Here is a 23,207-nt window from a genome sequence, read left to right on the forward strand (position 1 = left end):
TCAATGAACTTCATTCAAAATATCAAACAAAAAGAAATTACAATACTGCCAATGAACAGTCAACGTTATTTACTAGAAAAAATGACTGACACGCAAGTAGCCGGGTTATCTTTCTTGTAAAAATACACTAAGGTCGCTTTTTACGCGGTTTTTTTTACGCGGCTTTTTTTTTACGCGGATTCCGGAATTTACGCGTTTTTTTACGCGGATTCCGGAATTTACGCGGTTTTTTTTTTACGCGAATTCCGGAATTTACGCGTTTTTTTACGCGGATTCCGGAATTTACGCGGTATTTGTTATTTTTTTACGGTTTTTTTTACGCGGATTCCGGAATTTACGCGGATTCCGGAATTTACGCGGTTTTTTTAACGCGGATTCCGGGATTTACGCGGTTTTTTTACGCGGATTCCGGAATTTACGCGGTTTTTTTTTTACGCGGCACGTATCCCCCGCGTAAAAAGCGACTTTACTGTATTCTACTTCAACCTTGCGGTCGTGGCTTTGCATACAACCTTCTTGTGATTTTTTCTTCCAAAGTTTCTTGATACCCAAGTTGTTTCTTCCTAAGTTTCCAACTGAACTCCAACTTCAACCGAAATAGTAAAAACGATTAATCAATGCATTTTTGAAGTTATTACAGTGAAATACATTACTCGGTAATATCATGTACCTTGCATACTTTTGCATCATTATTTATAAACAATTATAATAGCTAAATTATGACTCTCCAGCATAACTGCTTTACAGTAAAAAGTAACCTCGTTGTATTTTCTACGTGACGATTGCGTTATCGGATTCAGCCAATCAGCAGCCGGTTCAAATTGGTTGAATGTAACGGTGACCAGCTGTCGCGTCTTGTCTTAGGGTTGACCATGAATCGTATGATGTGTTACGTGCGTGTTTTGGGAGATTGGAACAAGGATATGGACTTTTCTGCTTGCTTTTTAACATCGTCCTCGATGATGTTATACGAATAGACACGAGTGGTACGATTTTCACGAAGCGGGTTCAGCTTGAACTTTGCGAAGGTGGAGCAAACCGTCGCAAAAGGAAAAATTTCAAAACTTTTTTATACAATAAACCGGAAAACGACACTGGAAGTGTTTTTTCCGTTGAATGATATTTGACAAATCGGAAATCCTGTACCACGCTATGATCAGTCAGATTGTTGAATCGAACTGGTTTAAAAATGGTAACTGGTTTGCTTCCAGTACTCCCAACCAACGATAACATATGCTGAGACATTCTTAAATATTTGACGCTAGTTTTTGCTTTATACTGAACAAACATTGTTCTCGGTTTCACGTTTAATGTTAATTTGATTAACCAGTGGTTTTGTTTTAATTGAATTTTTACAAACATTTGATTCTTTTTAGAAAATCTATAACGAGCGTCTTAGCAGAGTGATTGAGAAATCAAAGAGTATAACGGAAACCGATAACTATTTCTTTGATTTTTCAAACATTTGATTATTTTCCGTATTCACTGTTTTATGTTTGCAAAATACGCTGCCGTAGCTCTTGTAAATGTATTCTTTTTTATGAAATAACGCCTTTCCTATCCAAATTTTCCCGACGATTCTTATCTGTATTACTTTATGTGTTACGGTATGTATGCTTGAACATCGGATTAACTTCGCCAATGAATACCACGTATATGTTTATAAAACAAATAGTTTCAATATAGATTGCAAAAATTAAAACAAAAAAGTTCTAACACATCTAGTGAGCAGTTTACTGGACGAATTAAAAAAAGATAGTTAAGTCGATTGTACAACAGGTTTAAAACAAAAACGACTAAAGTGATTGAAGAAACAAAACACCTAATTTAGGGTGAGACTCAGAATCTCGAGAACGAAGAAGACCGTGTAGGTACACTTTAACTAATAAATAAATAACTTACGGACTGTACAATGTAACAAGAACCTCCGTGCTCAGAATTTTGGGATACGCTTGTACGCATTCGGGTAATTTTGTTGTGGTGATTGGTTTGCGTTTTTTGTTTTCTATCATTTTAACTCGTTAACTAACCATTTACTGTATGCAACGATGATTGGATGCGTTGATTCAATTCTGTAATCGTATATATGCTTTGGCTTGTTTTAGATACTGTTAACACTTTTATGCTGTTGTAATTTTTTTTCTAACACGTATGAAGCAGTCAATTGAAATTGGCACACCACCGTGTAATACTCCATGGTTTAAGAGAAAGATTGAAGAAAAGATGATTTTTAGGAATAGAACGAAAGAGTAAAAAGTCTGTTGCATACATTGTGCTATGAGAGATATCTAGTACACCGTAGTTCTTCTCCAAAAATGACAAATTTGGTGGATGTTCGCGATCAACTCTAATCTAAACGCCAGCGTATTTTAATTTCTGCCTTATTTCCGTTCGGCATTTCTTATGGTAATTGTCATACACTGCAACGAATTCTACTCTAAACTTTTGGATATTTTGGCTAGTTGAATAGAGAGTCTCCAGTTTTAGTTTTCTATTAATTTTGTGTATGTGTGTGTTTACGATATGGATGGATAGACGATAGACGACCATAGATAATTACTTTATGAATCTCTTGCGCTTCATCTCAGATTCGCATGCAACTAGGTACGATTCAGAAATGGGTATGGAGTTTAGATAAATGCACAACTATTGCATAACTCCCGGTTTTCACTAGAACAATGCTGTAACAACGCTTAAGCTTCTCAATGTTCATTCAGTTTGTCCTGACTGCGAGCACTGCGAAGCCGGGACGCCTTACGATTTATTGGTTCCAGGAACGCTGCTGGAGCCCACCCTTCCAAGTTATTTCCTGTTGACAAAAAGGAAGAGGATTTCAATTCTACCATCTCATTATATACCTTAAGTTACTAACCAATAACTTTCACAAACCACCAGCCGGCGCATCCAATTTTAAGCAGTTCCACAATATCACCGTCTTTCATGGAAACCTCAGAATTTCCCATTGCACAGTAATCCGCTAGGGAGACAAATTTATGTCCCTGCAAGAGCAACTCCGTTAATATGGACCTCAAAGAGAAAATTACGTTAGTTTACTAACCGGTAACACACCGTCTTCACCGTGCGTGAATTCGTCCTCACTGTTGGAATAATCCGAACTCCAGGCATTGGTTTCCTGGTTATCGTGTTCCGAAGAGGACGATGAAATACCCGCTGCACTCAGAATGCTGTCCTCATTGCTGAGATGGGAGATCTTAGTGATTGCTTGATCCTGACCACCGCCCGTGTGATGCTGAATATTGTTGGCGGACAGAGGAGTAGAGACAGGTTGTTGGTCGCAGCTGAATGTTCGGTTTGGAGCACCATGCATAGCCGGCGACATGTCCCAGGATGCTGTATGCCGCAGTGGTCTGCAAATGTGATTATTAGGTTACATTCCTTGCCTCAATTTTTAACCCATTATCATTATCAATCAATGGCTACTCACTTGTGATTCAGTCCGTACTGCTTAATCTTCTCGCCTTTGAGTTCCTCCAGCTGGTTGAGCAGCACCCGTTTGATTTCCGCAACCCACTTATTCTTGATGTCCACCGTGCCGGCCTGTATCGTGTGAACTTCCTGCCGACCCTGCAGCCATACCTCGAACCTCCGCGAGTCACCTCGCACCGATTCGGTTAAACCGATCTGCGACATCTGAAGCCAAAAATAAACACGTTATTCCGGCAACTCATCTTGATATCAACCTGAACACCAACCTGAAGCCAATGTTTAAACTGATAGGTACTCTTGTTGTGGCCAGTTTTTGAGCCCTGCTTGCAGAAGAGCATCGCCTTCTGGTATAGAAATATATGCCGATGTTGAGTTTTGAGCCGTAACCGAAGATCTTTTTTGCTTTCCGTCCACACCTGGAACGAGTCCTGCATCAACAGTTCCCCCTGTTGCGAAAGGTCGGCCTGCGGGAGATAACGAAAAAGAGGCGTTTTCTTTCGGACTCGCTAACTTACCGCGAAAACGGTAACCAACAGTTGCAAAAATTATTATAATATGTAAATCATAAACCTGATGACTGACCCAATTTGGTATGCTGATCAGTGTTTCTAGTTTACCGTTTTTAGAGGTGAAAATAAAACGAACGTTTTATTGGAGGGTGTTATCAAGATTATGCATACAAATTGGAGGATGTGGGAAATACTCCGTTTCCGCCTATCCAGCAATTTAGCCTACTCACGGGAAAACCAGTTATTGCGATCTGATGCATCGAATCGTTGACACACTTGAGCACCACCAGCATGCAGTCTAGCGCCTTCTGTAGTTCCCGCGAGCACGTTCCGGTATCGCTGAATCTGTCGTGATTTGAGTTGTGTTTTGAGGCATTATGGGAAAATTAAAAAAAAATAGTAATTAGGAACTGATTTGGTAACAAATTGGGTATGATTGCTAGTTTGGAAGGTTTGAAATGATTCAAATAAACAAAGGTTAGATGTGAGTATCGTTACTTTAACAGATCCTTCAATAGCAGCTGATACTTGGTGATCCTTTGTACTGGTTTGAGCAGGTAGGCTGCAAGCGGGAGCTTGTGGCCGAGCTTCTTCTGGCACTCCTGTAGGAAAAGGTGCGTGTCCACTAGGGTCTCCCGTAGCCGTTCCGAGCGCGGAATATTCTGACAGTAGTAGGAATACAAACGGAAGAAAGTGTCCCTCTGGAAAAGAAATGAATCACATTTCAGAATTTTTTTTATCACCTTCTTCAGTAAAACCTAAAGTATCAATTTGTGTATTTCAACACGCAGATTTTTATTCCTTTTTCGTTATTGTGCCAATTTACACACTTTCCAGTTTTCTAGAATATATTAAAAATGAAAACTTGAGACTTCGTACGCGTCCTTTATGACCGGTATAATCTTATTTCACCTATATGCTCAGGGCGGTGTTTTATGTGGGTAGTATGGGTAGTAGTACCCACTCGGAAAATATCCATGTGGGTACTTACTCACACGGAACTATCGGACAAAACCAAAAAAAAGAAATGTTGCTAAGTAATGAAAGATTTTTCGATGGATATCGTTGAGCGAGAGGTTATAAATCTTCAGATTCATGTACAGTTGTAAAGTTTCTAAGGGAAAAGGATTATTTTTTCAATTGTTTCATTTACGATAGAGTTCTAAAGCTTTGTTTTCTCGTAAAAATTTCCCATGCCAAATTTGAGCTCAATCGGACTTCGGGAAGTACTCAAAGCGGTCGAAGTTACAGTTTTTACAGTTTTTTTGATCGATGAAAGAAATGTTCGAGCTCTCCTGTGTGTTCTGGTGTAATTTGAGTCTCCCAACGCAAAAGTTTCCATGTCCCTGAAAGTTATTTTGTTCAACAAATTTTTATGAAATAACATCAGATCTCGATATTTCATGCATTTCGGGAATCGATTTCGGGAACATAAAGAACTACTCTTGTGCATTTTTAGGTTGGTCAAAAATGTAAGACTTTCACGACTGTAAGTGAAACCTCATCAGGAGTCCAATTAAGCTCAAATTTTGGATGAAAACTTTTTTCGAGAAGACAAAATTGTTGAGCCCTAACGTTTGCATTAAAAAAAATGCTCAAAAATGCCGATTTTTCATGGGATTACCTTTACACGCATTGACGAAACTACCCATGCAGCATCAATCATAGTAACCCATGAGTCAGCAGAAAAAATTGAATCGAACTCTAACCGTAATGGAGAAAACAGTGAAGCTACTCCGTTCAGAAGTGTGCGCGATCAAAGAACGTTACCCCGCCGCGTCGAAAACGGACATCGTACGGAAAAGGGACACTGGTTACGCTTGTTCCGGTATCTACAACATCTTGGCACTTTTGGACTACAATCAGAGCATCGAAAGAAAGACTGGTTCCGTACGGCAGACGACCCTGAGCGACAAGAAGTTCAAAAGAATGCTGAAGAGAAAGACAGAGAGAAAAGTGGCTACATCGCTGCATACGCTTGATCGGGAGGTCCGGATAAACAGTGTAAAAGTACCTGGCGAACATGGACATCAGAAAGTGGCAGTCCCGTCCATTGGTCTCGGAGCTGCAGACAATGACGCAGTGTCAGCGGCTGAATAAGATGGTCAAGTCGATTTTTCCGGCGAATCGCGACGTGATGGTGGTGGTCGACGCCAAGACCTAGCTTACCCAGGATGGCAACGACTGGCAGGGCACTCCGTTTTTTACTTCCCCCCGAAGGAAGTGAGCTCTGAGAGGAAATTCATTTCACATACCAAGTTCCCAAAGAAGGTGGTGCTGTGGCTTACAATCAGCGAGAAACTCCGTACTGGCCGTGAACGGGAAAGCTTATAGTACGAAGTGCCTACCGGAAGTTGCGTTATTCTTTAAGAAATACCATAGGGGCGAAGATGAGGTGCTCTGATCAAATCTGGAGTCGACAACTCGATGTAATCGTTGGAGAAGATGAAGCGGCTGAAAATCGACGTGGTACCCAGGTCGGCCAACCCACCCAACGTTACCCAGCTGTGTCCCAGCCAGAGTCAAATCAGAAGCGTAAGACTTACTCCAACAACTTTGACGCAAAAATTGAGGAGGAATTGATAAATTAAACGAAGAAAGAACTCAAAAACATGCCTACACGCATGTTTTTTGTTCACCATGGCGAATGTCCTGGTAAACTCTTGTGAAGTCGCTCGCAAGGGCATGGAATTGCTTTTGCAAGTGAGTCTATATAATTATCTGTCTTGGTTTTTTTTTCTGTCACCATCCGAAAAAAGGCCATTTTTCAATACAAACATTACTACTGAACGAAATTCGAAAATCTAATTTTTCTTAAACATTCCATTGGCACCCTATTGTTAATGCAGTGTAGATTTTTCGCAAAACGATGTTCAGGTATAAGCAGGTCGCGCCCCCCCCTCGGCTACGCCTTTATCACCCATGAACCTTCCCTATAACTACCCACTCGGGAAAATAATGCGAATAATATCGAAAAGTAGTCGTTGTTACACACAGTTTTTCGACATCTTACCGCATTATATCGGGGCATACTCTGTAGAAACTTAAACCAAAGTGTGACGTTGGAATGAAAAATCCATATGATGAGCAGCGATAACATTTGCGTTAAAAAAATAAACAGAAATTGCCTATTTTTCATGGTTCACCTTCACACGCACTGACGAAACTACTCATGAAGCATCAATCATGGTAACCCATGAGTCAATAGAAAAAAAGTTAACTGCTCTATCAGTCAAGACATTGTGCGGCATTTTGTGGACGCCGGATACGCCCTTTAGCATCTACAACCTCTTGGCACTATTGGACAACAATCAGAGCATCGGAAGAAAGTCCGGTTCCGGACGCCCGACGACCCTGAGCGATAGAAAGCTCCAAAAGATGCTGAGGAGGAAGACCGAGGGAAAAGTGGCTACATCGCTGCGTATACTTACCCGGGAGGTCGGTGCCACCGGCCAAACAGTGAAAAAGTACCTGGCGAACGTGGAAATACATGTCAGGAAGCGGCAGTCCCTTTTACTGGTCCCAGAGCTGCAGATAATGACGCAGCAGCAGCGGCAACGGCTGAATAAGTAGGTCAAGTCGATTTTCCCAGCGGATCACGACGTGGCGGTGGTGATGGACGACGAGACCTATCTCACCCTGGATGGCAACGACTGGCAGGACACTTCGTACTCTACTCCCCCACGAACGCAGTGAGCTCCGAGGTGAAGTTTGTTTTACAAATCAAGTTCCCCAAGAACATGCTGCTGTGACTGACAATCAGCGAGAAGGGAATATCAAAGCCGCTCTTCTTTGGTTCCGGACTGGCCGCGAACAGGGAGATTTATAGGACCGGAAGTTTCTTCGTTTATCGAAAAATACCATAAGGGCTAAGACGCGGTGAACTAATCTGGCGTCGGCCCTGAACTGATCGGATCTAGCGTCGGCCCATTACTCGAAGCGATCGTTAGAGAAGAAGGAGCACCTGAATATCGATGTGGTACCCAAGTTGGCGCACCCACCCAACGTTCCCAGGTTGCATGCTATCGAGGATTCCTGGACAAACCTGAAGCGTAAGATCTACTCCCAACAATTGTGTCGCGAAAACTGAGGAAGAATTGGTAAATGGAAAAAAAACTCAAAAACATGCCAACACGAACGTTTTCGTCCACCATGGCAAATGCTCTGGTTAACTGCCGGAGGGCCGCTCGTATGGGTGTAGATTTTTTTGCAAGTAAACTTATAAAATTATCTTCCATGGATAATTTATGTGGATCCCGGGGTTTTGTGGTTAGCGATGTCGGTCGGCTAGCTATCCCACACACGGTTGTGGTGTCGGATTCGATTTATAATGTAATGTTGTACTTATCCTACAACACGCAAAAGTGCCAAAAACAATATAGATAACGAATTTTCTCAACTAATCTAGTTAATCGAGACCGCTATTAGCCCTCCGAGCTAGCGTGCGACATTGTTTGTTTGTTTCCATGGAAAATTTATTGAACTTAACTATTTGTCTTACATTTTTTTATCACCATACGAAACAGATCCATTTTTTCAATGCAAACATTAATCAACATGTCGTTGGATAGATAAAATGACTAACAATTTTGTGACCTATCAGTAATTATATCATTGTTCAGCAGTGAAAGTTGATTGAAAGTTCCAAGGTCGAATTTTTGCGAACAATGAGTTTTAAAAAAATTTCCACCGAGTTCCTCTCCAAAACATATATCAAAAGTGTGCTTGAAGTGTCCTCTACAAAATATATAAGAATTAGCTGCAACATCCTGCAACTTTGCGAGATTTTTATTTTTCCTAGGTCAATACCGATCACTCGTGAACCGGCAGATTTTTGACAAGTGGGTTAACTGCAATGCAAGCAAAAGAACATGTGTATTTCGATACTTGACATTGTTTCTACGAGAAGACACAGTTGAGCAGGTTTATGAAAATTTGCACAAGTTTTCTAGTGTATATTGTTCGAAATTGAACACGGAGTGGGTGAAATGCAATAGAATAAAAAAGTATTTCACGAAAAAGCATGATATTGATTGGAGTAACCATTTGCTCTTCCTCGATTCGATGAGAAATATAATTATGGATACCCAGTGGTGGGCACCATTCCGCTAATTCGCTAATTCGCTAATTAGCGACGCTAAAATTCAGTTAGCGATTTATCGATTTCGCTAATTTTTGAGCTGGTTAGCGAAACTGTTAGCGTCGCTAAAATTTTGGCCTTCGAAACGCTAATCGCTAATTCGCTAAATTTTGTAGAGAAGCGACAATAGAAATATTTAGAAAAACTGTGAATTGCTGATGGCGTACGTAAATTGCTTCGAAAGATGAACATACTTTAATGCGAAAGTTACGTTTGTCAGTTTTTTCCCTTCGAATGGAGTTCCAGTTATCGTAAAAGCCACAGGAGCATTTTGAAGAACAAGGTACAAGAACTTTGGTAAATTGCAATGCGCTTGAAATTCTGACAACTTTGGTTTTACTTTTTCGATTCAGATAATAATTGAATTTTTATGAAAACATTCCTAAGAGTATTTTCAATGCAAGCTAAACAACTTTTGTTATTCTTGTTTTTACAAAATCAAATATGAATACCGTTTCGTGAACCCCTTACTGTAAATAGCTTTAAAAAGTAGTTGTTTTCGTTTGTTCAACCAAAAAAGATCAAAGTGGTCCAAATCTTACAAAACACGGGCAATAAATATAACGATATGACTATTTATATATTGAAAAGTTAGCGATTAGCGAAAGTTCCGCTAATGTGGGTTTAGCGTTTAGCGATTATCGAGCTAAATTTTCCGGTTAGCGACTTAGCGATTAGCGTCGCTAAATTTTCGATTAGCGGTGCCCACCACTGTGAATACCACATTTCTTCTCGTGGGCGTCCTCAGAAACTTTTTGAAAGCTGCTCAACCAGAACTAAAAAACGGCGAAGATGCACCCAGTAAAGACGAATCGTGAATAAGGAACAATAATCGAAACGGAAGGGAAAAGAGAACTATAACCTCAGGTTTGAATTTTAATTATAAAAATATTATAATATGCATCATGAAGAATTTAAAAATTGTTTGGTAATCTGGTATATAAATATTTAAAAATATATTGAAACTAATACAGAAACAAAACCTAAAAAATTTTTTTTTTCGTTATAAATGCGTTTAAGTCAATTTTGCAATCATGTATAAGTAAGTAAAAGAAACCGCAGTTTTCGTTACAATGTACATCTCGTTACAATGTACATCAACATGTTTTATCTACAGAATCGTGTAGGTTTGATTTTTGTCCCGTCTTACTCTACATTCAACGTTTCAAATGAAACTGATGACAATTCTAGAGAAACATTTCAAGAGTTCCTATCTGCTTTCATCGGTTTTTGGATCGATCACTATAATTCAATCGCCACAACTTATTAAACAACTTCTATGACACGTTATTTGCACAAGTTGACAGCGGAGGGATCACTCTAGCCTTTTGAACGAAAATCACACTTGGGAGAGTTACTAAAGCTGAATCATTACCAAAATGAAAAGATGCTCCGTAAAAACGATGAAAGCAGATAGGACCTTTTGGAATGTTTATCTAGTATTTCAATTGACGGAAAGAGTGACGGAGAGAGAGGCTCTTTCATTTCCTTCAGCGTCTCAATTGAAACTACCACCGTATCGCGTCGTTTGATGATAGTTTTCTAATACCGCAAGCTTTAGTTAAAACGGCAATGGCATCCAATAGATACGTGACGCAAATTCCGATCAATATTTCGGATTTTTCTTTCGCTGTTGATCCGCGCTATGTAACCACTTTGAATTGTGAAACTGGTTTGGGTGTTCTTCATTTCATATCGTCGCGGTTTTCTTTTCTCCCTCGTCCATATATTTGCGCGAAGTACTGTGTGGAAGCCCCCTGTCTCCATTAGCGCTCATTGTCATTTTCGATTGAAAATCGTCATGTGAGAGTGACAGTAATAATCTTTTCTTTCAATTGAAACGCATTTGTATCGGTTTTCAGTTCTTCAGTTGTCAAAATCAAAGCAAGAGCTTCCGAGTAGTTTTCACCAGAGCTTGAGAATGATACAAGAGCTTTTCAACTAAAAACGACTTGAGACTAGATTAGGTTTCTAACTATTCTGATGTCTCGAAGGTAAAGCGTTTCTGAAAAGTTTGTACCAAGACAAAATCCATAAATTACATAGCACAAAGAAGCTAATTGTTTAACCCCCCCCCCCGCCCTTCTATGTAATAAAACGTAACTACCTACCTCTACATAAAAATTACGTAATTTAGTGGAAAACCCCTTTCGCTTCGATTTTACTGGCACTCGCAGTCTCTCCCAAACCGGAGTTCGAACGTATGACTGATGTCTTAAAGGAAAACATGCTGATACAGGCCAGAAGCCAAAATGTAGCTCTTGCTTTCTATCTAACATGCACTTGGCGCTTGTTGCTCGTCTTTGGATCGGCACGCAACGAATGAAAACACCACCACACTCAGCTTTTTTGGACTTTTCCTACGCTTACGTAATGTGTGAAGCTGCTCTGAGATGTTGTTTGTTTGCCATTCTTTGTTTGTGCCATCTTCTTGTAAGAAAAAGCTTTTTAACCGTTACTGAGACAAATCGCGCGAAATGACCGATGGTCGAAAATCGACTTTGCACACGTATTTGGCTTAGCAAACTGAGCATTTTTCACAGGTGGAGAGATTTTTTACACCCATGAGTTACATTCTAAAAGGGCGTATGCCTTTTGGCACAGGTTTTATTCGAAGCATTGTAGCCCAGAAACCGTTGGTTGTATAGAAAAACTGTCTGAGAATGAGTTGTAGGGAATTAAAAATGCACCATAAAAAATATACACTGTACAAAAAAGATTTTTTTTGACCAAAAAAATTTCAATTAAAAAAAAGAGTTGAATTTATTTTTTTATTTTTTTTTAAAGAAACCTGACGTTATTACACAACTTTTTAAAAAAAGTCCAGGATGGAGAAATGAAAAATAATTTTTTTTAAGATAGATTAATTTTTTTATGAAAATTCTAATTTAAACATTTTTTGAAATATTTGTATTCTGATGATTTTGAAAGATGAGAAAGTCATTTTGAATCAAAAAGCTCTTGGTAGTAAACATTTTAAAGGCATTGGTTTTCGAGTTATTTTGAATTTAAGCTCGAAAAATTATAAATATTTCGGAAAATACACGTTTTTCTTAATTTGTCCATGGTTCTCCAGCAAAAACCATACGTTCATTGGAATGCTTGATCAAAAATATACAATTCATTCTTTGACAACTAAACGATTGGATAAATAACTCAAGCGCTCAACCTTAGCCTACCTACACGTTCCCCCTTGCCGAATGTTTTATAAAAAAATATGTTTGTCGTGCAACACTACCTACTTGTTTACTAATAATAACTGTTTGTAAAGTACGCAACCAATAACTACTGGGTTAACTATAATATCTGTTTCTGTATATTAATACGATTGCACTACTCCAGATGTGTTAGTAACAGTTTGCATTTTGTGAAGATGAATAAAGTGAAAATGGAATAAACCAAGCCCAAATGCTGTAAACCCTTTTCTGATCATCGGTGCTCATCAAGTTTACGCAAATTAAACGAAAACGTTATTGCAAAATAAAAAATATTGAACAGGCAAGCTCATTTTAATACGTCTTTATCAATTTGTGATTCGTGTAGTTATTGGAATGATAGTCAAGCCACCATTCATCCCTTCGTTGTTTACTATTCAGAATCTGGAACACTTAGAAATATCAGCTTCATCATAATATCGGAAGTACTCCATCATGATACTGTTGCGGTTCAGGTGTTTTTGATCAAGCATTCCAATAAACGTATGGTTTTCGCTGGAGAACCATGGGCAAATTAAGAAAAACGTGTATTTTCCTAAATAATTATAATTTTTCGAGCTTAAATTAGAAATAACTCGAAAACCAATGCCTTCAGAATGTTTAATGTACTTAGAATGTAGGATGTTTACTACCAAGAGTTTTTTGATTCAAAATGACTTTCTGCATCTTTTAAAATCATCAGAATACAAATATGAGCATGAGCATGAGCATGATTGACCGCCCGCGGTTGCTACTCCGTTATTGCCAGATCAGCTGTAATTACACAAAGAACCAACAGATGATGTTTGGGACCAACATGCATCCTCAAAGTGTAAAAACAGGTGACCTAAATTTTTATATTAGGCAATACCAGCGCCGGCCGCATCCGAATGCTGGTCAAAGAAGGAGTTTGTATAGGAATATGTTGACGTGATACTCGCTTTATGGAAGCCGAGAACACCTCTGCACTTCCACGAGAAATCACTGGGATGTTGGATAAAGGGGAAGGTATACAGCAGGATTCGTTTTGGTAAACGATGCGCTAATGTCGGGTTCTTCAGAACATGTGCCGCGTCTACAAGTTTATTACATCCGCCACTATATTTATAATGTGATTCGAACTTATTTAGTTTGACAATGTAACACCGCAACAATAAAACGTACGCGAGGATACAGGATTTTTGACTAAACCGAGACAACCTCAAATTACCGTATATCTCCTCGTAAGGTTATGCTCTTTATACCTAAAACTATTGCGCGTTGTTGATCCATCTGTAGATAATACGACCTCATGGAAGGTACCGACGCGGGGGTTGAAATGATATTTATCGACTGAACGAAATCTACTTCGATTTCCGATTTAATAATTTAGATGCAACGCGCGAGCAGTCTCCGACTTAACGTTGATGGAGATGAGAAAGATATGATGAAATATCTGGGTTCACTTCGCGAAATCACCACACGCCGGAAGTCCATATATCAGCAAAACTCGCACGGGCTGCATACGCGTTTACACCGAAGCGTTACGAACAACCGCTTTAATCCCCCCGGCCGACACATACGCGCAGGAACTCGGCGTTTACGTCGATTATCTCTTAACAATGTACGCCTAATACGCCTAATAAATATGAAAATTGGCAATGTTCCATGCATCCAAAGCCTCAACAATTAAATAAAAGAAAATATACATAAAAGCCTGAATATATTTTTAAATTCATTGACAAAGTGCCGAACTAGTCATAAATATAACAAATTATGTAAAACAATTGGTCAAAAGCTAGAACAATCAAAAAATCTAAGCATATGATTCCTGAGAAACACATACTCCAAACTCCACAAACCACACTAACACTTTGTGGACAAAATTAAAACTTGTTACTGAAACTCTGCGGAAAAAAATACCGCGCACACAATTTCAACGATGAAATCAAAACCTCTCTGTATCTGTTTTCTCACATAAAGTAAAACTAGAAACAAGCATCAACATATCACTTTACAATACAGACAAGACAAAACGTATACTTAGCTTTCATCTCTGCATTTTCCAGTTGTTTTCATCGTTTTTGGACTTTTCTTTAAATAGAAGTACAGTGGCAACATGCATGTATGCCTTCACACACTCGTTTAATCCATACAACATTTCATTCGTTGAAAAGAGATAGCACATTAACACTGTAAACGGCGATGCATGGTTTTGATCTTATTGGCAAATTTTTACTTCAAGTTTAACTAGATACAAGCCAAATATAATTTGCACTATGCCAATGAATAAATCCCTAATGAGCATCCAATCACTATAAAACTATGTGGAGCAGCTGCTCGAAAAACACTCTCCTTATTGTATGTAATAACACCACACACTCCACACTTTCAAACCGTCGCCAAGACAGCGATAGAAAAAAATAACAAGAAAAAATAAACACTTTGGTGAATCTAAAAAGCAACGCAATAATATTCAATTTTCACAATTAAATTCACTTTTTTTTTGTGGAACTTCACACTTTTCGCACTCAGCACATTTCAATAGAACACCTGTATATGTGTTTAACAATTCTTTAGGTGTAAAATAACCGAAAATCACCAAACAATGTGATGATTTCAAAGCAGGAACCAGCTGGCCAATCTTGATCACGGCCTCGCACAACCATCCGCGAACTTTTCCAAGAAAAAACAATTTTAAATTTAGAAAATAAACTCACTCCGCGATTACATCTATAACGAACATGCACAACTAAATTAAACAATTTTGCTTCCGATATAACATGCGAGCGAAAATTTTTTGCGTCCGATTTCGGTCATGGCTTGCTTCGACCTCTTAAAATCATCAGAATACAAATATTTTGAAAAATGTTTGAATTAGAATTTTCATAAAAAAATTAATTTACCATAAAAAAATTATTTTTCATTTCTCCATCCTGTACTTTTTTTTAAAAGTTGCGTATTAACGTCAAGTTTCTTTAAAAAAAAAAAAAATAAAACAAAAATTCAACTCTTATTTTTTTAAATTGAAATTTAATGTTTATTTTAATTTTTTTGGTCAAAAAATTTTTTTTTGTACAGTGTATATTTTTTTATGGTGCATTTTTAATTCCCTACAACTCATTCTCAGACAGTTTTTCTATACAACCAACGGTTTCTGGGCTACAATGCTTCGAATAAAACCTGTGCCGAAAGGCATACGCCCTTTTAGAATGTAACTCATGGGTGTAAAAAATCTCTCCACCTGTGAAGAATGCTCAGTTTGCTAAGCCAAATACGTGTGCAAAGTTTCATTCAAATCAAAAATGGTCGATTAAATTTTCGCGTATTTCCAGGCGATTTGAAATGATTTTGCTCTACTGTGAATTTCGGTGCTCTTAACCATGTCAAAAGTGCGTAAAGGCTTTATTATTTTTACAGCTGAGTTCTAGGGAAAGACCGGTGTTACCCAGTGTAATGATTGTGTTTGCTAAATTTTCTTTCCTAATTTTAGGATATATTTTATGCAGTATTTGACACTTCGAGTGTTAAATTGGAACGAATTGTTTGGACTTTGTGTTTTTGTTTGCTTTCTGTTTGTTTTTAGACTATCTTTCTACCCCATTTTCTTTAATCTGTTATTGTTGGCTTGTGGATGATTTTCTGATTGCTCTGATGATATTAAATCAATTTTTTGTTAACTTTATTCCTGAAGATTTTGAATTCTGGGTTTGACATGCTGTCAACACCTCATTGATTTTTTTATTCATGGCGGTTGATGTAGAAAAAAATCCAAACCTGGGAGTACAAGAGCACACATTATACGTAATATTTTAGAAGTGATAATTAGTGAACAAAAATTCATTCGAAAAGTGTGAAGCGGATCATCAGAAAGTTTGGTAATGAATGCCATGGTCCAAGGTCTGAGTGAGTGGTCGAAAACACGATCCGAGCGACCTTGTATTGGGTCGAAAAGTCGTGGGTTAAATTCTGGAAAACAGATCTGGCCCTATCCATGTCCAAGGAATTTAGGACGACCAAGAGAATACTCCAGCAGATTAGGCGCAGCTATGCCTTGATTACATACGACAAGTAGAAAATGCCCAAACAAACGGAGAGTATTTTAGCGTTAAAAAAATGGTGAGAAAGTGCTAGTCTAGCGAGTCAACGTTTCTGTACATATGGTTTGAAATTTTTTGGTCCCTTTTTGAAAGGTTAAAACTACATTACGATACACTCTATACACAAAAGAAACACAATAGGGGTATTCACATCGAGCTCGTATACGAATACCCAGCCGTAAACTGTGTATCTTCCATTACTCGTCAATGGAGGTGAGTATTTTTACGGCTGGGTATTTGTTTACGAGCTCGACATGAATACCCATAATGTTACACTCAAATGCGCCATAAAAAGGCAAGCAAAAACTTACCCGTTGTACAAAGCACAGTGCAACTAGTTCGGTGGTGGAGATGCAATTTTCGAGATCCTTCAGGAAAATGTCATTGTGGAACGTGTACAGCTCGTGAAGATTGCCGAATAAAATGTCAGCTTTGCCTTGCAGACCCGGTGGCACCAGTGAGCTCATTTCTTCCGACAGCATCTCGTCTCGGTAACCCTACGGAAAGTGAAAGTAGAAATAAGCGAACGGAAATTATAACGATGTCTAATGTGTTTTTCGCCGCATGGTATTTCAACATTGAAGATATTATGCACGCTAAACGTTTTCTGGAGTTGTTTTTTTAATTGCTAAATTGATAATTGGTCCATTGTTATGTGTTTTGATCACGCCGATCAAAGATCTTACGTTGGTTTCCTGCACAATAAAAGATTGCAAAATTGTTTTGTTAGCGTTATAACTATAACGATTTGTATACGACACGATTCGTATACGACAGTCAACTCGAGTATGCAATAGTTATTCTCACTTAACATTCGTTCAATTTTTTTCTTAGAAATTGGCCCCTTTGTTGCGATTATGACGGCCTAACAAGGTGCTATAGCTTGTAAGATCCAATACAACCACGAATAATTAAACCAATTTTCAAACTCATAAATACTAATGGCAACTAATTCACATGAACTGCAAAGCTCTTCAAAACTATCCAATTATGTATTACGTTACCCTCGGTAATGACAAAATGACAAAGTAACAAGATGGAAGGTTTCGTCTTTTTCAACAGCGTTTAAATCTCCAGTAAGTCATTCGGCCTGCTTTCGACGGTTACGCAGTCACAAAGTATGAATGAATTCCTACTTTGACCTTTTTTCAACCAGCTTTATTCACCCCACTTATTTGTGTATCTTAGACCAGTTTTCGACTGTCGGCTTACCAAAAAAAAAAATGCTAAAGAGGACTAGAAATTCCGGTGCACTGAAAGATTTTGATTGATTGCCGCTGGGTACGGCTACCAAGAAGATGAAAACCGACTGATTTCTGACAATTACCAAAACCGGTTTATATGTATTTTATATGTATAACTTGGGCCCTTTTCAGTCCCCCTTTAGAGCATGGGTGCGTGTTGAACTTTGCCGGTCATTTCAACATAAGAAATGCCATGTTCCGTTATGTAATTTAGCACGCCGCTGTTTGGCATTTTTATATCCGTTTCTCGCCGGCTATCACGGGTATTTACGGGCAAACATGCGCAGACTATATTAATTTACAAGGCGCTACCTAATATGATACTTGAGCTGCGGGACCAGAAACTGTTTGGTTTGATGGAGCATTAATTGGATTAACTTCACTAATGCGCTGTTATTCGGTGTGTGATCATTGGAGTTAACTGTTTATGGTCATTTTATTGCTGGTTCCTGTGGAGCAGCATTGAATTTCTATTTAATAGTTGAATTTAACATTTGACAATAAAACCATAGGAGGACAATCGAGAACTATCATTTCTTTATACTCAAACTATCAATAACTCATAAAAAGTGCATGCACAAAATAGTTGAAAATGATCGTTTGTTCCTGAATGTTACATCTTACGGTAAAACTGCATTTCTATTTCGTATAAGACATTTCGGTGATTTTCATTATACTGGGAAACTACTAAACTTAGTTTCCCGAACAACCGGGCATCTTTCAGGGCAGCAGTTCAGGTTACCGTTTCGCTGCCCTACAAAACTATGTGCGTGGAAAGAAAACTACCAACTATTGGCTGCGGAAAGCACGCTTGATTCCAAGCACACCGTGGTAAGCATCACCGCTGTCAATGAAAACGCACAGTAGGACAGTGCAAAGACAAAATCATAACTGTTCTACCAATGTTCATTTTATTTTTCAATTATTTCTGTCCGAGCTTCACTTATTTGTTCCCTACTGTGCGAAGTGGTCGTTGATCAGATACAGTTTTCCCTTTTACTTGGCAACGATAACGAAGCCGAGATTTACGGCTTCGTCGCTCCGGAACGGCTGAACGAGCCGGTATGACTGGCTAAAGTAACTAGTAAGTAGTTTAATGATGCTACGCCAGTGAAAACGATTTGCATTTGCGATAACTGGATCGCAATGGGCGGACAGCAAGAGGTTTAACGAGTTTCACTGGGAGCGCTCGAGTGTTTAACTGGAAAAGTCTAGGTCAAGAACGTAGGACTGGTTCCCGAGCGCAGGTTGGTTGTTTTGCTGGTTCCTGACAGAGATTGCTGGAGAAGGATGGAGAATTATGAATATGTTATCAATATTTTTCTTTATTTCGTATCAGCATATTGTAGCACTGTGAATTACTTTTCAGAGTGTTTTTTTTTTTACCTTTTCACATAAATTCAAACATGTGTTTATTTTGTCTCTACAATATACGCTATAACGAGAAAATTACGAGTTGTGGTTAGTTCAAAGGAGAAAAGTTTATCCTGATTTTATGCACTGAGAGGAAAGTTAGCATCTTTCTTTTGTGGCTTATTTGGTGCAAATCTTAGAAAACTTCATAATTATCCGATATTATAACCATCCCGTATGCTTTCTGCAAGCTGTTACAGAGAAATTTTGTTATAATATTATTATGAACTGCTCAAATAATTTCGTTTTTCGTGAAAGATAGATTATTAATTTCCACATCTACTGGCGTTAATAAAAAAATGGCGCTTGGTTCGGGCTGGTCGCACACTCAGCAGAAAAGTAGCTGTTCATTCAACAGAATGGGATCCAGTTTGAAATTGTCTCATTCAGCAAAATAGAAAGAATGTTACAATATTTTGCAAACTGTCTACAATTGAACGAAAACACAGCAAATCTACTAGATGAAAATCCTCACACATTTTGGAAAAGTTTGTGCCAATAATAATCTAGGAAAATCCACCCGATATTTTAGAAAAAAATGGAGTGTCTCATGCTAGAATGTACAAAAATTTGCACACATTTTGAGAAAGTTTACACAGATATAAGGAAAACTGCGCACAAATCCTCATAAAGCGTGCAGAAACTTAGAGTATCGGTATTATAATAGAAATACCCGCACGGACTTCGAAAAGCTGCATTTTGCAGGAATAATTATATATCTGGTATTCTCGATAGTTATGGCTGGTAACCGAAAATAAAAACATGCATTGCCCAGAGAATGCAACATTTATTCTTTTTTTCACGCTTGATACAGACAAAACTTCAATAGATAGGGTACTCCAACAAAACAGGGTACTCTTCTCACCGAAAGTTTAATAAATTCCCAGCCGCAAACGGAATACCTGGCGCTCTTCCACAGTATTCTAGCCTTCGTTAGGCTACCATAAAACGCAAAGGACCCCTTTCTTTCGTGGTGAACTCGTGAGATCAAAACTTAATTCAATTGAACATAAACGACAAACTTCAATTCGGATCCCGGCAACCTTACTCAGCTGGAACAAATGGAGCAAACACACTCCATGTCGTGCAGCCTTACAAGGTTGCACGTAACAGGCGAGACCAAGAAGAAGGATCTGGAAAAGAACTTCAACCTTGACAGCGGGCCTTCAGTTTCATCACTAATCTTTGGTTCGCCTAGCGGGAAAGAGCCGACGAACAGTCTTCCCGATCCGGGGACATTGCCGAATGACAAAGGGAATCGCAACGGCGGCGTCTGAAAAGACTGCTAAGCCTGACTCACTCACGCGAGGAGGTCACAGGCTCAGATCAGGTCGCAAACAAGCGACAGCGATAGACTGAGACGGCCTTGCCAAACACAAGCGCCAAGGGCCCTATGAGCAAAAAGCCTCGGGATCTAGCATGCGCGGAGCCATCTGCACCACAAAAAACGTCATGGGTAGCCTCTAGGGCTGTGGTTCCCATCCGGGGGCCCACGGCCGACAAGGAAGCCGCAAGGCTTATTTGAGGTGGCCGGGAAGCGCTGGGTAAATTTGACAGGTAAATAAAATTTCTTTGTAAATATCTCTGTGGAAGCGGATTTTCAACTCTTCTGCGTATACTGGACTGCAATGCGGACCAGGAATCACCTACCATCAGACCCAAATTTAGGAGTTGCTGACTAAAACACGACATCCAACAATCCATCTTGGCTGTGCCGACAACGACACACTCAAACCGTGGAAGGCAGCACACCTTCGTGTCTTTCACACGAAGTACCTGCCGAAGGTCCTAAAACTCATACGGTACTTCCCTGACATCGTGGACACCACAATTGAGAGAAATCTCTGTCTATTCCAAAATCAGAACAGCGGTTTCCCCACACGTGCATGGCGAGTATGACAACGCAACGTTGCTGGAAAGACTGTCGAACTGATGGTGGAGCTGGACCTTCAGTCTGCTAGCCTCATAGCGGCACTGAACTATAAGTAGGGCAAAGCACGCATGCGCAGGTTGGTAGAAAGTCCTCTAACACAGGCACGAAAGGGTCCCATTACAGAGCTCATCCAACGTGATTTGATTGCCATTGCGGTGAAAGTCCCAACGACTACCGCTCACTTCTTTGCGGACGTGGACGACATACCGCCATCTGGAGTCACAGTGCTGGTGTGGTACTGCCGAAACATTAAAAAACCATCGCCGGCTGCGATGCCAATGCGTACCTGCTGGGACAGCTCGGATGCCAACACACGAGCTAAGTACCTGCTTGAATATCTCACTTTTAACAACATTAATGTATGCAATGTAGGAAATGAACCAACTTTTAGTAATGCTATTAGACAAGAGGTTTTAGATCTCCCTCTATGTAGCGCCTCGATAACGAAAAAAAGTCAAAATCTGGCATGTCTCTGATGAACCAAGTTTATCAGACCATAGACACATCAGATTTGGCGTCGGGGCTACTCCTCTGAGAAGAGAAAACTTCATGAATCCAAAGAAGACCAGTTGAAACTCTTTAAAGGAACATTTGGTCAACTCGAGAACATCCTGTCATAAAAACATTCGAACTCCAGTTGAACTGGACATCACAGCAAGCGACCTACAGTACAGAATCACGGAAGCTTTTACTTCAAACTGTCCGTTAACGAAACGGATAGTCTGTCGTGATGTGCCCTGGTGGACCGGAACTCTCAGCAACATTCGTCGGGAATCTAGACGCTTGTTCAACAGAGCTAAAATCACGTCCAAGCCTAAGGAACATGCCAAAAGGAGGTCCAGAGGTGGATTTTGGGAAGACATTTAGACTCTGCCTGAGGCGATGCGACTGTAAAAAGCGATGTCCAAAGATCATACGAATGGTCTTCCGCAATTGCAGATAATAGTCTGACTGTAACCACCAAGGAAACGCTGAAGGTACTTACATCCACTTTCCTAGGTCGACAGTGATCTCCGGGCCGAACGCTAAAGAGCTACAGTTATTCCGCAAATCTCGCTCGACGACTGTTCACGGAGACTTCTATCAATTAGGCGCTAAGTTCTTTTGAGCCTATGAAGTCATCAAGACCGGATGATGTTCTACCAATCTTTCTGCAAAAATCGGAAGGAGTCATCATGTCCGAACTCATCAGCCTTTTCCGAGCCAACTCTACTCTGGGATATCCCGGTCAGCTGGAGGAACGTTAACGTGGTGTTTATACCAAAGCCGGGCTCAAAGACGAAATATTGCCCAAAGGTTTCAGACTTATAAGTGTAGCTTCAATTCTTCTCAAGTTGATGGAGAAAATTGCGGACAACTACTTCTGTAGTAGGATTCTGGAGGAGTTACCCTTGTATAAGCGTCAGCGTATTGACGGGGTAAATCTACTAAAACCACTTTGCATAACCTAGTGACTAAGATCGAGAAGTCACTGAAATATAAAGAGGCAGCGGTTTGCGCTTTTATTGATATTGAGGGAGTTTTCTATAACACGTCCTTTGCATCAATTTACACGGCTATACAAAATAAAGGAATCGACAATACTACAATGAGCTGGATCCTAGCAATGCTTTCGAGCAGGAAAATCACACCTGCATTGGAAGATACATCTGTCACAGCAGAGGCAGTGAATGGGTGTCCTCTGGGACGAGTTCTCTCTCCACTGCTATGGTCACTGGTGTTAGACTTTCTCCTAACCAAACTATCGGAGTATACCACAATATATCTAACTAATGGTAGCAGTGGTTATAAGCTCCTACAAGGGAAAAAAACCAAATTATCGCAGCTGAGCTACGAAGTCATTGGTTATGCTGATGACGTAGTCCTTATTGTTCGGGGAAAATGTGATTCAACTAACACCACCTCTCAGTGGTGATTAAAAGAAAGGCTGAACATTAAACCCGCTCAATCAGTCATTATACCCTTCTAAGGATGCATTCAATCATTCCTGCGCTATTGAATAAGGCAAGACTGAGTTTCAGGAATGATACCAAATACCTGGTAATCATTCTGGATAAGAAGCTGAACTAGACGGCTCAACTAGACTACGCTGGACATGCAGTACACTGTCCTGACATCACCATTGCTTGGCCACGTATAACCTACGCAGCCCTCGTATGGTGGCTCAGGGTAAATGAAACGACAGCCCAGGCGAAACTTCAACGATTAGCCTGTCTTTCAGTTGCCAGTGCCTTGCGCACAACGCCGA

The 23,207-nt window shown here is 39.6% G+C and overlaps 1 protein-coding gene across 7 annotated transcripts in view; it reads right to left on the reverse strand.

Annotated features, from left to right (window-relative positions):
- Window positions 1–1,265: 1,265 nt before the first annotated feature.
- LOC129724807 (guanine nucleotide exchange factor DBS) overlaps window positions 1,266–23,207 on the reverse strand; it is a 172,346-nt gene continuing 150,404 nt past the window's right edge. For all 7 annotated transcript variants that reach the window (XM_055679980.1, XM_055679979.1, XM_055679978.1 and 4 more), the window contains 8 exons: window positions 16,681–16,866; window positions 4,455–4,657; window positions 4,187–4,301; window positions 3,714–3,911; window positions 3,446–3,651; window positions 3,059–3,368; window positions 2,873–2,999; window positions 1,266–2,809 (listed from right to left, as the gene is read on the reverse strand). In XM_055679980.1, the coding sequence (XP_055535955.1) occupies window positions 2,703–2,809; window positions 2,873–2,999; window positions 3,059–3,368; window positions 3,446–3,651; window positions 3,714–3,911; window positions 4,187–4,301; window positions 4,455–4,657; window positions 16,681–16,866 (1,452 nt within the window). In that variant the 3' untranslated portion in view covers window positions 1,266–2,702. The remainder of the gene's footprint in view (window positions 2,810–2,872; window positions 3,000–3,058; window positions 3,369–3,445; window positions 3,652–3,713; window positions 3,912–4,186; window positions 4,302–4,454; window positions 4,658–16,680; window positions 16,867–23,207) is intronic.

Source organism: Wyeomyia smithii, chromosome 2, assembly GCF_029784165.1.
Source record: "Wyeomyia smithii strain HCP4-BCI-WySm-NY-G18 chromosome 2, ASM2978416v1, whole genome shotgun sequence".
Lineage (NCBI taxonomy): Eukaryota > Metazoa > Arthropoda > Insecta > Diptera > Culicidae > Wyeomyia > Wyeomyia smithii.